The sequence below is a fragment of the Colletotrichum destructivum genome, chromosome 8 (genome assembly GCF_034447905.1).
Source record: "Colletotrichum destructivum chromosome 8, complete sequence".
NCBI classification, from domain to species: domain Eukaryota; kingdom Fungi; phylum Ascomycota; class Sordariomycetes; order Glomerellales; family Glomerellaceae; genus Colletotrichum; species Colletotrichum destructivum.
In genome coordinates this window covers 2,788,500-2,801,753 of record NC_085903.1, presented here as the reverse complement: position 1 = coordinate 2,801,753, position 13,254 = coordinate 2,788,500, and the positions used below count along the sequence as shown (strand labels likewise).

The 13,254-nt window shown below is 55.1% G+C and overlaps 9 protein-coding genes across 9 annotated transcripts; 3 read left to right on the top strand and 6 right to left on the bottom strand.

Moving 5' to 3' along the window:
- Window positions 1-123: 123 nt before the first annotated feature.
- CDEST_12709 (uncharacterized protein) lies at window positions 124-339 on the bottom strand (the record flags this gene model as incomplete). The annotated part of the gene is made up of 1 exon (XM_062928865.1): window positions 124-339. The coding sequence occupies one exon, from the start codon at window positions 337-339 to the stop codon at window positions 124-126; it is 216 nt and encodes a 71-aa protein (XP_062784916.1).
- Window positions 340-716: 377 nt separating this feature from the next.
- On the bottom strand, window positions 717-1,769 carry CDEST_12708 (Putative molybdopterin oxidoreductase, aspartate decarboxylase-like domain superfamily; the record flags this gene model as incomplete). Its single annotated transcript, XM_062928864.1, has 3 exons — window positions 717-793; window positions 876-971; window positions 1,040-1,769. 3 exons carry the CDS (start codon window positions 1,767-1,769, stop codon window positions 717-719), a joined length of 903 nt encoding a protein of 300 aa, XP_062784915.1.
- Window positions 1,770-1,807: 38 nt separating this feature from the next.
- CDEST_12707 (Putative molybdopterin oxidoreductase) lies at window positions 1,808-3,306 on the bottom strand (the record flags this gene model as incomplete). Its single annotated transcript, XM_062928863.1, has 4 exons — window positions 1,808-2,540; window positions 2,624-2,857; window positions 2,946-3,056; window positions 3,149-3,306. 4 exons carry the CDS (start codon window positions 3,304-3,306, stop codon window positions 1,808-1,810), a joined length of 1,236 nt encoding a protein of 411 aa, XP_062784914.1.
- Window positions 3,307-4,179: 873 nt separating this feature from the next.
- CDEST_12706 (uncharacterized protein) lies at window positions 4,180-5,200 on the top strand. The gene is made up of 2 exons (XM_062928862.1): window positions 4,180-4,318; window positions 4,407-5,200. Exon 2 carries the CDS (start codon window positions 4,417-4,419, stop codon window positions 5,071-5,073), a length of 657 nt encoding a protein of 218 aa, XP_062784913.1. The 5' UTR covers window positions 4,180-4,318; window positions 4,407-4,416; the 3' UTR covers window positions 5,074-5,200.
- Window positions 5,201-5,526: 326 nt separating this feature from the next.
- CDEST_12705 (Putative 6-phosphogluconate dehydrogenase, NADP-binding, 6-phosphogluconate dehydrogenase, domain 2) lies at window positions 5,527-6,336 on the top strand (the record flags this gene model as incomplete). Its single annotated transcript, XM_062928861.1, has 1 exon — window positions 5,527-6,336. The coding sequence occupies one exon, from the start codon at window positions 5,527-5,529 to the stop codon at window positions 6,334-6,336; it is 810 nt and encodes a 269-aa protein (XP_062784912.1).
- A 258-nt stretch (window positions 6,337-6,594) lies between these two features.
- Window positions 6,595-7,568, bottom strand: CDEST_12704 (Putative phospholipase/carboxylesterase/thioesterase, alpha/Beta hydrolase). The gene has a single exon (XM_062928860.1). The coding sequence runs from the start codon at window positions 7,445-7,447 to the stop codon at window positions 6,695-6,697; it is 753 nt and encodes a 250-aa protein (XP_062784911.1). The 5' UTR covers window positions 7,448-7,568; the 3' UTR covers window positions 6,595-6,694.
- A 259-nt stretch (window positions 7,569-7,827) lies between these two features.
- On the bottom strand, window positions 7,828-8,463 carry CDEST_12703 (uncharacterized protein). The gene is made up of 2 exons (XM_062928859.1): window positions 8,288-8,463; window positions 7,828-8,230 (listed from the first exon to the last, which is right to left on the bottom strand). The coding sequence occupies exons 1-2, from the start codon at window positions 8,364-8,366 to the stop codon at window positions 8,058-8,060; spliced, it is 252 nt and encodes an 83-aa protein (XP_062784910.1). The 5' UTR covers window positions 8,367-8,463; the 3' UTR covers window positions 7,828-8,057.
- A 2,276-nt stretch (window positions 8,464-10,739) lies between these two features.
- Window positions 10,740-13,150, top strand: CDEST_12701 (Putative nitrous oxide reductase, WD40/YVTN repeat-like-containing domain superfamily; the record flags this gene model as incomplete). Its single annotated transcript, XM_062928857.1, has 3 exons — window positions 10,740-11,227; window positions 11,342-11,807; window positions 11,866-13,150. The coding sequence occupies 3 exons, from the start codon at window positions 10,740-10,742 to the stop codon at window positions 12,205-12,207; spliced, it is 1,296 nt and encodes a 431-aa protein (XP_062784908.1). The 3' UTR covers window positions 12,208-13,150.
- CDEST_12702 (Putative GNAT domain, acyl-CoA N-acyltransferase) lies at window positions 12,393-13,034 on the bottom strand (the record flags this gene model as incomplete). The annotated part of the gene is made up of 1 exon (XM_062928858.1): window positions 12,393-13,034. One exon carries the CDS (start codon window positions 13,032-13,034, stop codon window positions 12,393-12,395), a length of 642 nt encoding a protein of 213 aa, XP_062784909.1.
- Window positions 13,151-13,254: the final 104 nt, after the last annotated feature.

Sequence of the window (13,254 nt, the reverse complement as noted above, 5' to 3'; positions counted from 1 at the left end):
GTGTCAAATTACTAAGTATCGGTTCAACTATGATGGGCACAAATACAATCGAGGACGTGGACAGCATTATGACTTTATATGTATCCAGGTCTTGGTCTCAGACCAGAGCGCTGACTGCATCATTCAGTCTCGGACAAGCATCGGCACCAGCAGAGTCTGAGGCGCCCTGACCTTGATCTGCTGGTCGGCCCAGGACTGCATACGATGCATGCTCTCCTGCCCGAACTTGACGGCCTCGAAGAACTCCGCGTCCCAGCACGCCTGGCTCACGGGGATCAGCGCGTTCAGGCCGCCCTCGATGTGCGAGAGGTAGATGTGCAGGCCCTGCAACGCCTCCATGACCTCGTACGGGCCTCTCTACGCGTCGTCGTCGTCGACGGTCGGGAAGAGGGCCTCCCACGGCGCTGCCGCCTTGCGGCTGCCGCGCCAGACGTCCTCGCCGAACTTGTCGACCTGCCCGCCTCGCCTCGCCTCGACGTTCTCCGCGATCCGGTGCATGAAGCGGATGCCGCCCTCTTGTCAACGTCATGGATGAGGTCGGGGAGCAGATCGGTGTAGATCTCAAAGAGCTGCTTGATGCTCTCGTACGTCTCGCCGAGCCAAGACTCTAAGTGGCGCTTCGGCCTCGACTGGTCGTCCGCCGCCGCCGTCATCTCGGCTCCTTTGCTCGAGCACTACGCTTCTGCAGCGGACTGCTGCTCGGGGCACTGTGGATTTTAGGATTCTTCGATTTTGTCGATGCGGACGGCGCCAGACTTGAACATTGGCTGTTTGGAAATGGGATCCCAGCGTTCTATCACGACAAGACGTCAGCTTCGACTGTAGAGGAAGAGAGAGGAGGAGGGGGAAGCGAAATGAAGTTCAGAACAACGTACCGACAGTTAGCTCGTTGGCCGCTCTCGACTTTCCATCTTTGGCATCCCAGTAGCCGAAATGGAACGGCACAAACACCTGGCCGACCGACATCCCGCCTACTTTGACCTTTAGCTCAATGGCTCCACGCCTCGATCTGACAACGACGTCGTCTCCGGCTCCGGACATGCGTCCTGGAGCTTCTTGGACCTGCCCGTCTTCGTTCTCGTGTGGAACTGGAACTTGTTGCGGCCCGTCGAGAGCCGCAAGGGGTACTCCTCGTCCAGCTCCTCCAAGGACGGAACGTAGTGGTAGGACTTGAGGATCGCGCGACCCGCCGGGTTCAGCGCCGCGTACTCGGCCTTGGAGTACGGGGTCCCGGTCTCCAGGTCGTGCCCGAAGCTCTCGCAGACGTTGATGTCGGTGAAGAACTGGGCATCGCCGAACCGCTGCTCGGCGCCCTGCGGGTTGGCCTCGTTGCACGGCCACTGGATGGCGGAGCCTCCGGTCAGCTTCTCGTACGACAGGCCGCTGTAGTCGCACGGGCGGCCGCGCGACAGCCTCTGCCAGACGCCGAACACCTCCTCCGGGGTCTTGTACGGGAGGAGGAGGTCGCCGTCCTTGTCCCTGAAGTCCATGCGGCGCCCGTAGTCGAGGAAGATGTCGAGGTCCGACCTCGCCTCCCCCGGGGGCTCCACGGCTTTGTGCGAGAGGTGGACGGTGCGGTCGACATTGGTGAAGCAGCCCGTATTCTCGCCCCATTGCGCCGCGGGGAGCACCACGTCGGCGATGGCGGCCGTCCCCGTCATGAAGATGTCCTGGCAGACGACGACGAACAGCCCCGGGTCCGTGAGGAGCTTCCCCACGCGCGGCAGGTTGGGCAGGCTGACGAGTGGGTTCGTGCCCGAGATCCACATCATCCGATGGAGCCGTTCTCGATGTAGCTCATCAGGTTCTACACGTGCGTCGGCTCGTTCCAGTGCGGCACCCTGACCGGGTCGATGTTCCACAGGTCCGCGAGCTCCTGCATGTGGACGGGGTTCATGTGGTTCCGGAAGCCCGGGAACTCGCCGTCGCACCCGGCCTCGCGGTTGTTCTGCGCCGTCGGCTGCCCGTTCATCTGCAGGACGCCGCTGCCGGGCTTACCGATCAGACCCCGGAGGAGGTTGACGTTATTGATCTGGAACGCGCTCGCCGTCGCCTGGTTGGACTGGTAGACGCCCTGCAGCGCCGTCGACAAGAGGCTCTCGGACTGGCCGATGATCGCGGCAGCCTCTTCCAGGTGCTGAGTGGGCACGCCGGAGATCTGCTCGACCTTATCCGGGGTGTAGTCCTCGACGGTCTTCTCGAGCTGCTCGAGCCCGATGACGTGTTTCGAGATGAAGTCCCTGTTGATCCAGCCGTGCTTGAACATGAGGTGCTGGATGCCGTTCAGGACGGCCAGGTTGGTTCCGATCTTGGGGGTGAGGTGGACCGTTGCCCTCCTTGCGGCATCAGACATGCGCGGGTCCACGACGATGAGCTTCGGCGGGTTGGGCCCGTCCAGGCGGTCGAGCATCCGTGACCAGAGCACCGTCTGCGTGGCTGCGACGTTGTAGCCGACCAGGAACAGGCAGTCGGTGAAGTCTATGTCCGTATACGATCCCGGCTGGCCGTCCGAGCCGAACGATTCTCTCATGGATGTGCTGCTGTTGCGGTACACAGACGAGTGTTTCCATTCTTAGGGGTGTCAGCAAGACCCATTTTCTCCAGCGAAGCGATCTGGACTTACATATGCAGCGTCGAGAGGCCGGCTTTCCCAACCACCGCCAGAGCATAGTACTCCTCCAGGAACAGCTGACCCGACGTGTAGAAGGCTATGCTATGGCTTGTGAGGCGCTCGATGAGGTCCTTTGAGCCCTGTACGATCAGCCTCATCGCCTCATCCCATGTGGCCCGCTCAAGTTTACCATTGCGACGGATTAGAGGATGTGTGAGGCGGTCCGCGTGGTCTATGGACTTCCACCTAGACGGGGAAACGGCTTTTGGTCAGCGATCAAACCAGAAAACAGCCCACAGGTTGCTGTGGTTGCTGTTCGAGACGGCTGGCCTACCCGTGCAAGCCCTTGGGCCCAAGCCTTCCCTTGTTGACGCGATCCGTTGCACGTCCACGGACACCCACCACCTTGCCGTCTTTGATGCCGATGTCTAGACCGCAGCCGTTGCTTCGAAGTTGCGGATACACGGTCAGCTTGCACATACCCGCTTGTCGGGACTGGACAGAGGTTCTCGCGGGAAGAATAAGACAGAGACACACCAACAAAGCACGCATGCGCTCTGAACCCATTTGTCCGGCTCGTCGTCGCATTCTATGTCGACCCGAGTAGGCCACTCATGCTTGTACGGGGTTCTCGGGCCCCATACGTCCTCGATGGGGTCGCGCAAGTGCTGGTGAATAGGTGCGTGTGACCCCATGCTGTTGCCCCAATCTGCGTATCCAATCCCGCGCCTTAAGTCTTCTCGTGATATGTCAAAATTATCGAAAGCTGCCTGTTCAAGCGTGCTCTGCTCGTTATTCCAAGTGTGATGTTAGATATACAATCCCGGGGTACATACCAAGAAGCATGAACGAAAATGTGGGGGAGGGGGGAAAACATGAATGGGTAACGGAACGAGCATGCTGGACGTCCATGGTTCCGCTCCGTTCCACAAAAGGTGTCGAACAGCCCGGGATGCAAACGTAAAAAGATAGTTATTTCCTCGTTACCATGTAGCTGGGATACCTTCAAGCCCGGATGGGGATTCTGGTAATGCAATACTCACGTTAAGCAAGGACACGATAGTTGGCGGCGACCACAATCAAACAAGTGCTGTTACTAACAAGCCCCGGCCCTTTGTGCTAGTCCTTTGGGGCCGCATCGCGCCGCGGACGGGGCAGATTCAGCATCTCCGGCACTGGCCTCGGCAAGTGCATCCCGGCTGCTGTTCAGAACACCGGATTTGAAGAGCAGCCGTGCAGTTGGACTGTGTCTTCTCAGAGCTTGCACGACTCATGACACGGACTTTTGGCGGGGTGTTTGGTCCGGCCGGCGGATGTGGACCCCCCGGTGTAGCATCGGAGCCGGCGCCGTATCCGTGGGGGGATAATGTCTTCCCCTGTAAACACGCTGAGGGCGGAGCCGAAGCCGGAGCCGGCTCCGTTGACTTCTGTTTGGTAAGCAAGTCGGATACGACGGGCACCTATGGAGCATACAGTACTTGTTTGCGCCCGGAAGCGGGTAAACGTGAATAGCCGACGATATGAGACAGTTTGGTTCCACAGAAAACCAACAGGCAGCAGCGGTGTTGTTGCAGGCAGACATCTGCTTTTGAGGAAACAATTCCCCCATTATTATTGATATCTTTTGCATTTAAACCTTGGTTCTTTATTTTGTGACAAAAGGCACACCGAGGCCAATCAAGAGTTGTTGAACCGATCAATAACAATGTGAGTGGGGTTGCGCTGCTAAGCCACCGTCTCCCTCCCCTCCCTAGCCTAGCCTAGCTTGTCTAAGCACATCTGATACATTCTCCAGGGCATCCGAGATGGAGACGAACATCACCACTCTCAATCAAGACGACGCTGCTCTCTTCACACTCCCGTGGGAGATCAGAGAGCGCATCTACGAGTACTACCTCTCTTTCGACCACCAAGACTTTGGCTCCACCCTCCGGCCCCTACACGTCTACTTCGAGCAAGGGAACTACACGAAACCGCTGCCTTCCTTGATGTTGACATGCAAGCGCGCCTACCGGGAGCTGCACAAGCAGGTCCACGCTGACGCCGTCATGCGCGTCCATTCCCAGGGCTTCGGCGACCGGCGCATCGGCTTCGCCGTCCACGGCACCCTGCGCTTCGAGCGCCTTCGCCGGCTGTACGTTCTCATCGCCATGGAGTACCCGAACTGGAACCGCTGGCTGGCCATATTTGCCGAGGTGGCACGGCGTTCCAGAGACCTAGTCGAGCTCGTCATTGACTGGGAGCCGAGGCCGGCTGTCCCGAACCTGAAGGGGTGGGAGGTCAAGTTTAACGAGAAGAAGTATGACGAGTTCTTTGGACACCTGTCGGAGCTGCGCAACCTCGATGTCATCCGGTTCTATGGGGAGCTGCCGGTAGGTTGGAGGGATAGGTTCGAGAAGGAAACATCGGCGAGGCTTATATGCTACCCGTTCAAATGGTGGAAAGAACAGGGGTTAGAGTAGTCGAGTAGGCTAGGATAGTAGTTCTCTATGGGTGTCGTGAGTCCAACAGTCTTGATGAATATGGAGCCACGAAACCCATGATACAAATTGCTACTTACCCATACTTCGTTCTGGCCAGCCCGCGTCAAATGCCAAGTCTTTGACCGAACCTTAAGGCGCAGGGCGCGAGCCTGACACGTTTTATGGGTCCCAAGATGGTTTGGCCGAGCTAAACCTCAACCTGCTACGACGCCCTAGGGCAGTGGTCATACACTTTGTTTGCCCCTTAAGATGGAGATAGACGCTTGGTCTACCGTCCTGTAAATACTAGAAAGATCCAATGGCAGAACGTCCCCTACCATGAGCAACCAACTCGATTTTTCACACAAGTCTCTCCTCCCACGAGAGCCAAGGGACTACAACCAGGAGACTATGCGTGTAGGTTTCCTGGGGCTGGGAGTGATGGGCACACCCATGGCCCTGAACCTCGCTCGCAGGTTCCCCATAACAGTCTGGAACCGCAGCCCATCGAAGTACCCGCCGTTAACAAAATACGGCGCAAACGTCGGCGACAGCCCGGCAGCAGTGGCAAGGCAATCCGAAGTCATCTTCACGATGCTGTTCGACGGACCGGCCCTGACCTCGATCCTGGAAGACGAAACTTTCACAGCGGCCCTCCGCGGGAAGACTCTCATCAATACGAGCTCCGTCACCGTGGACACCAGCGAACGTGTTGCGGACCAGATCCGGAAAGCCGGGGGCCACTTCGTCGAGATGCCGGTCAGCGGCAGCAAGATTCCCGCCGAGCAGGGCAAGCTGGTGGGGTTGATGGCCGGCGACCCGGCCGCGGCGGAGAAGATGCGGCCGTTCGTGGAACCCCTGACGTCCGCCGCCGTGTACTGCGGGCCCGTGGGCTACGGCCTCAAAACCAAGTATGCGGTCAACCTGTTTCTGAACAACCTCACCGCCGGGCTGGCGGAGTCGTTCAGCCTGGCCCGCGCGCAGGGGCTCGACCTGGAGGCCTTTGGCAAGGTGCTCGACGCCGGGCCGATGGCTTCGGCCTACTTTAAGATCAAAGTCGCCAAGCTACTCAATGGCGACTGGTCGCCGCAGGCGTCCGTCAAGGATTGCTTCAACAGCACGCAGCTCATCGTTGAGGCCGCAAGGCAGGCAAACGTGAGGGCGCCGTTTGCGGAGCTGTGTGTTGCCGTGTACGGGGAGGCGAAGGATGTTGGTCTAAGCGAGGAGGACATGATAGCTGTTTACAAAGTTTTTTCCAAGTGAAAAAGTAAACAACATTCACACAAGCTGCCGGCCCGCTTATGGGATGTTGGTTGACATTTGATCCACGTCTCGGTGCTTGATACCTGTCGCGATAGCTCCACCTTGAAGGCAACAACGACGCAAATATCGGTGCTCTATTCTGGATATTGACATTTTCGCTCGTTTCGTCGGTGTGATACAGGGTGAAGTTTGGAAAACCCACCAGTCGCGTAACCACCTCACCATATCTGACTTAAGACGAACCGAACTTCCATCCTAGAAATGTGAAGTCGTTTTCAAAGATGGGTGCCACTGAGATACACGCTCAAAAAAGACCCCTTACGATTTGAGGATTTCCATCTTTGATAGGCTTTGTAACTCATCCCAACTGAGACTCCAAGAATTTGACAGCATCATCCATACCGGTCGGTGAATTAAACCAGTGCCCTCCATCCAGATACTCTTTCCATTCTACTTGGGCACCGAATCCAAGTAACGTATCTCTCAGAACACAACCGTTCGCAACCAGAACGAGCGGATCATCGACACAATGCTCGAGCAGCATGGGAGTCTGACGCAACAGAATGTTGCCTTCCGGAACGTCTCGCAGCCCCAAGACTTCCCGCGTCTCCGCCAGAGTTCTCCCAGGAAACGGCATGCGGCAAGAGAAGCCGAGGAAAGCCCCCAATCTGTCTTCTCCTTGGGGAAGATCGAGGTTGAGGAGAGTGTGGACGCCGGTTGCCGCCCCCTGGCTGATGCCCGCGAGGACAATGCGACTCCACCTGCCCTCCAGCAGTCGAGCCTCGGAGGCGATGATCTCTCGTATGCCGGCGACACTCTCCCTCAACCCCTCGGCCTGGATCCCTTCGCGTTCGGAGAAGTCAGACACATTCCATATGTCGAACCACTGCGACACCGCACCGCCGGGGAACGCCGCCGACTGTCCTACTTTCGCCTGGGGAAACACCCAGCGGAACGAAGGGAATGCGTCAGCGAGGGTGCGGTTCCGAGAATCTCGGGAGTACGCCAACGACGCCGCAAAGTTTTGCGCGTTGTCGCCACGCCCATGGAGGAAGACCACGGTATGCGTGTGTGGCTTCGAGGGTTGGACGACGATTGTCGAACAAGACATTGCGTCCTGGTTGTCTTGTCTCAATATCGGCAATACTATTTTGTGATGTTCAAGTCAAAGATTGTGCTCGGAAAACAATTTGACCTAATGCTTCTTTGTACTCCCTAGGCTGCAGGGCCTGCATTGCTGCCTAATTTGCTGACAACACAATGCCTCAAGGACCAACTAGCCAGTAGGCAACACAAAGCTGGCTTATATCAGTGCAAAACTTCCCCCTCTTTAAATAATAACTTTTACATGCTTTCCGTGAGCTAATATTGATCTAACATTGCGACAGTGTTCTCCGAGTCTGGAACCAAAGGTTACTCTTTATTCAGTGAGTTGTTCACATACAACAATATGCAGGTTGATACTTGATGCTTGCCAAGCTTTCTGTGGCTGGACAGAGTACGAATGATTTCTCGATGTCGTATTGAAAACACTCTGAGAAGAACCTCAGTTCCATTAAAGAAAGAAAAAAGAAAAACTAAAAAACTATATCGTCGGAAACCGGTAGCAGCCGCAAAACTAGGAAGTCTTGGGAGCTCCTAGAGGACTACTGCGAGAGACAATTCTTGTGTGTGCACAATTTTGTGACTAATAGCCCTTACGATGCAATGATTAACATGAATCAAATCGCCGGACGATATATCCAGTTCTTGATCCTATTCCTAATGCGGTGATGGTCGTCGACAGAGCCTTGGCTGCTCGAGCTTGCCCGGCGCGGCGGCGGATGGCTGACAACGTTGGTCAACTCGGAACCTCCGGAAGGTGTTCGCGTTATCATGACTCTGTTCTTGAAGTCTGTTTCACGAGTATCAGCTTCGTTCCGGTATGGGGTCATTGTTTGGGTCAACGGACTTGTTGAGTCGTATCTTCGGGGGTCCTCGAGGACGGCGAAGAACTTGGCTTGCGCCCTCTCACTAGGTGTCGGTGCCATGATTGCCTCGTTCTTGATTAGGATAAGGCAAGATTTCACTTTTATCTTCAGTTGTGAATTGATGACCGCAGCTGATGGGTGCAAGACGATGTTTAGGTGAAGTGAAATCGTCCACCAAACGCCGCAGAAAGAGGGGTAGCTCAACCTTTATGTTGCCCGAAGACCAAGAGAACAGCACGGCTCCAACGGCTTAACGAGGGGAAACAGAGTTCATCTCCAACCCATCCGATTCGTTCATATCATTAAGTGTGTTTCAATCATCCGCGTTTGGATTGGATCTCTGCTGTGCAAGCAGCATCAGAATGAGGGGTAGTCTACCGCCGTCAAATCAGCGTAACGACTCATGTCACGATGGTCAGCGTCCTCAAAGAACCTTGCTGATTACTTATTGGTAGCCGATGTCCGGCCGGGAGCCTAATGTGTGACAAAAAGAGGAATCATGAATCAAACTGGAGGGGTGGAAGAGCTCAGGTTGGATCCTCATCAGCCCCTAGAGACGTTTGGCTCTACTCGTGATTTGGGGTGCAGTATCGTCTTACGTCTTGAGCCAACGTCTTATGAGCTCCCATCAGTCTGGTCTGAATCCGTGGGACATGGGCCTAAGAGAGGATGAGCCGCGCCCAGAAGGTACGTTTAGCAAAACACCCGGCTTCGGTCTTATGGACGACATCAAATTCAAAATTGAAATTGCTTCTGAGGAGCGGTTTTAACGATGTTGGAACAAGACTTCGAATGCTCTCAACATATCGCTGCCGTGTTGTCTAATTCAGGCCGACGGCCGTCAAAAGAGACTCTGGGATTACTCGTGTCTCACGAAAAGACGTACAAGTTCGGCGTTTCATATGTTCGAGTAACAAATCTCTAATTGTTGAACACGACAATCACGTACTGGGGACGGAAATTCTATATTTAAAGTTACGTACCTGGTGGTTTCGGCGGAAGGCTTCCCCTGTTGACTTGTTATCCGCCATGGCCGGATTATGATCGAAGGTTAAACTGTGAATGCCGGTCTTTCCGGGCTTTAGAAGGCCTGGGGAGGTGGCTAGCAGTCAGCGAGCTTTTCGTCGCTATGGGTCTCTCCAAGTCAGCCCCTGTTACCACCATCCTAGATCAAGACGTGGGAAATCGCGCCGTTTGAAACCGAGCGGGCTATGGGAATGATGGGCATCAATGTAGGGAGGTTATCCGGCATTATGCTACTTTTACACTGGCCGATACGTAGGTTGAGGGGAGTAAATACGCTACATTCAGCAAAGTAAGAGCGGGTAGTGCCGAAACTTCCAAGAAAACATCAAGCTATAGAGGCCAATTGCTTTGGCATTTTTGTTCTTGAAAAAAGAACAATACCGTTGTATTACTACTCCATTTGAACACACGGTTCCCATTGTTCACTCTATATACCGTGGCTGACAGAATTACTACGTTGAGCAGATCTGTAAACTTCAATGTCGCATCCCATCGGGTGGGATAACCAGTAGCTGTTTTGAGTAGATCTATCAATTCTACCGTCTTATCCCACCGGGTGGGTTAACTACCCATGTTAGATGAAGACACCCCATCAGCCCTTCTTCTGGATCTGCGGACAACCATTTTGGCTGGGGTCAGATATACTAGTTGGTGTATACGTGAGACTACCATCATTTAACAATGTATTCGCAGCGATGATAGCAGTACATTCATCCGTTGACCACTTTCTGGCTTTGCCACTTTGCCAGAATGCACGTCGCTTCGTCACTCTCTGATCGAGTATGTTTCTGCAACACAATGCTATAAGTGTCTATTAATACTGACTGTGGCCAGAAGAGAAAGCGGTCGACAGCATGTTTCGCCGATACAAGCGTGAGATAAATGAATGCCAGTGCCATAAAGCGGGATTTCATGACGTTAACGGGAACATGGTGCATGAGATGGGACATAATTCATCAGGCCTCTGACTGCAGCCTTGGAAATTACAGAACAATTGCTTCCAAGAGAACATTCGCGGGGTGGCAACTCAAAAGCTGCCGAAAGCCTAAGCTTCGCTTCACTAATCAACCTTTACAACCTTGGCCTCGATCATCCCAAGCTCCAGTCCTCCACAGTCTGGCTTATCCCTTCCAGAATTAAGCCGGATTTGCCATGGAACGCGTACGAATTCCCCAACCTTATCCGATGCCCCTGCTAAACACTTAACCAGCTGCACCGGCGCATCGCGCCTTGACTTGTCACGCGGGCTAGCGCGATCCCCAGCTTCCACGCCAACGGTATTTAATCAGAAGTCTTTTTGATTAATAGGTGGGAAATTCCTCAATGTCGTCCAGGGTCATCCCGACCCCGCACGGAAAACAACTGGGCGAGTGGCTTGGCGGATGACCAGGGGTTACATTTCCGACCATGGCCTACGAGGTCAATAAAGAGGCGTCGTCGCCATCGCGGCGCCGGAGGAGGCGGGATCTGGTCACTCTGTCATTGCTTTTTGAAGTACCGTCATTCGTTATGTTGGGGTTCGACAAGCTCCCTGCCGCCTGGTTTCTGGCAATGATGTCGGCCGCGCCGGTGACATCGACGCTCCTCTACGCTGCCTCCCACGCCGGAACTGTGACGACTCTGGACCTCCAGACCTCGGAGGCCGGAACGACGCTGAAAGCGATTGCCTCGACCACGGCGTGCGCGGCGAACCCCTCGTGGCTCACTCTCGACCAGTCCAAGTCCCTCCTGTACTGCGCGGACAGAGGCCTCACGAATCCCAACGGCACTCTTGTTTCTTTCCAAAAGACTGAGAACGGAACCCTCATACCCCTAGGCAGTCTCCCGACCATCAAGGGAGCGGTCAGCTCAGTTGTGTATGGTAAAAATGGCGGAGGCATTGCCCTGGCCTCTTAGTAAGTCCCGCTCTTAGCCCCCTGAAGTATTTCCCTTGGCGTGCAGCGAAATATTGGGATATTCCAGTTCAGGCCAAGTCACCGTCAACCGATCAACTAACCGACCTATTCCAGCCCGGCGTCGTCATTCGAGGTCTTCTCTATCGAGGATCCGACCGACATCAAGAGGTTGCAGTCTTGGACCTACACACTGGACCAGGCCGGCCCCAAACCGGCGCAGAACGCCCCGCATCCCCACGAAGCCATCCTGGACCCCACGGGGCAGTACATCCTGGTGCCGGATCTGGGAGCCGACCTCGTGCGGGTCTTCTACATTGACCAGGACTCGTACCAGCTGACGCCCGTCGCGCCTCTGAGCGTGGCGGTGGGCAGCGGTCCCAGACACGCCAGGTTCCTCGTCACCGAGGAGAAGAAGACATATTTCTTCGTGCTGGCCGAGCTCGACAACATCGTCACCACGTACGAGGTGAAGTACGGCTGCAACAAGACCCTGAGCTTCGAGGAAGTTTTCTCGGTCGGGACTCACGGGCCGGACAACACCGTTCCGGCCGGTGCTGCCGCCGCTGAGATTCACATCTCGGTGAGTGCCTCTCTTTGAGAAGTTGTGTCCTCTGGGTACAGTCACTGATTTGGCATAGCCTGACTCTGAGTACCTGATCGTCTCCTCGCGCAACGTCAGCCTTTTCAACATTCCCAACTTTGACCCCAACAACAGCACCGAGATCCGGTCCGACGCCATCACCAGCTTCAAAATCGACCACCAAACCGGCCATCTCAACTTCACCCAGATCTTCCCCTCAGGCGGCAGGTTCCCGCGCCAGTTTTCCATCAACAAGGCCGGCACCCAGCTTGCTGTCGGTCTCCAGCAGGACGGACGTGCGGTAATCATTGACCGCGACGTCAGCACTGGTCTCCTGAAGGGCTTTGCCGCCGACATCTCGATTACGGGAGAGGTTGTCTGTGTAATCTTTGACGAATGAGTTACAGACACCCATGGGAAACGTCTTCATCTTGAGGAAAACGGAAAGAAACGTCCAGTTTTGGGATCGAAGATGGTTTGACTACATAATCAAATCGATTGTCAACAGACCGAGATAACCCAGTACTCATGAAATGTGGGTTTGCACATCGCTAGCCTTGGGAATGACTTGTCAAACGATGGCCGTCAAAGAAGCCATTTGCCCTCGGCCTGCATCTTCTCTTTCGCTCGCTTCCAGTGTCCTATGTCGAACTTCCATACCCAGACTTCTTGATTGGCATCGTAACTTGCTTGGTTTCTCCCCTCGATATCGGCCAGGCCCGCCGCCCGCATGAGCGCTCGCCACGGTTCATTGTTGTCGCCTGTTTCGGCCCGGAAAAGCTCGCAGCCAAGCTCGACAAAAGCGTACTCTACCAACACGCTGACCAGCTCCAAACCGTAGCCTCTCCGCCAGTGACCGTGGTCGATGATGATGCCAAAGTCTGTCATGCACTTGTTGCCCGGCGAGAGAGTCGTCTCCGAGAGGAACTCGACGGGGTCTACGGACTCGAATGTGTTGTAACCTCCGTATCCGATGAGCTGGCCCGTCTCTCGGAGGGTGACGACCATGAAAGCGTTCTTTCCTTTGGCAGTGAACTCGGCGAATCTGCCGATGCGGGTACGGAGTCCTTCGATCGTGAGATTGGTTTCGGGTTCCCCGAAAGGAAAATTCTCGGGGTTTGTCATGAGGCTGTGGAAAGCGTTCGCGTCCGAATCCGTTGCGGTCCGAACGATGAGCCTTGGGGACTTGATCTCATACGCCGGGCGGGCGAACTGGGAAGACGTCATTGTGGTCAGGACTTGAAGGGTAGGATAATATTGACCAGGCTTCAGTTGTTGCGTGTGCGATGCGCCCAATGACAGAGGCGGCTCTATTGCTGTAGTAATCAAGCATTTGAACTGGCTTTACAAAAAAGCAGTTTTTGAATACTTAAGTCCATGAGAACCCTTGCATGATCCTGCCTTACAACCCCACAGTCCTGCATGTCATTGTTGGTTTGTCGGCTCT

What these genes read in the sequence shown, in the direction of transcription:
- CDEST_12706 (XM_062928862.1), top strand. Translation starts at nt 4,417, where the DNA reads ATGGAGACGAACATCACCACTCTCAATCAAGACGACGCTGCTCTCTTC.
- CDEST_12704 (XM_062928860.1), bottom strand. Translation starts at nt 7,447, where the DNA reads ATGTCTTGTTCGACAATCGTCGTCCAACCCTCGAAGCCACACACGCAT.
- CDEST_12703 (XM_062928859.1), bottom strand. Translation starts at nt 8,366, where the DNA reads ATGGCACCGACACCTAGTGAGAGGGCGCAAGCCAAGTTCTTCGCCGTC. An exon ending in CCGAAGATACGACTCAACAA is followed by an intron (nt 8,231 to 8,287) that starts GTCCGTTGACCC and finishes CTCGTGAAACAG; the next exon opens with ACTTCAAGAACAGAGTCATG.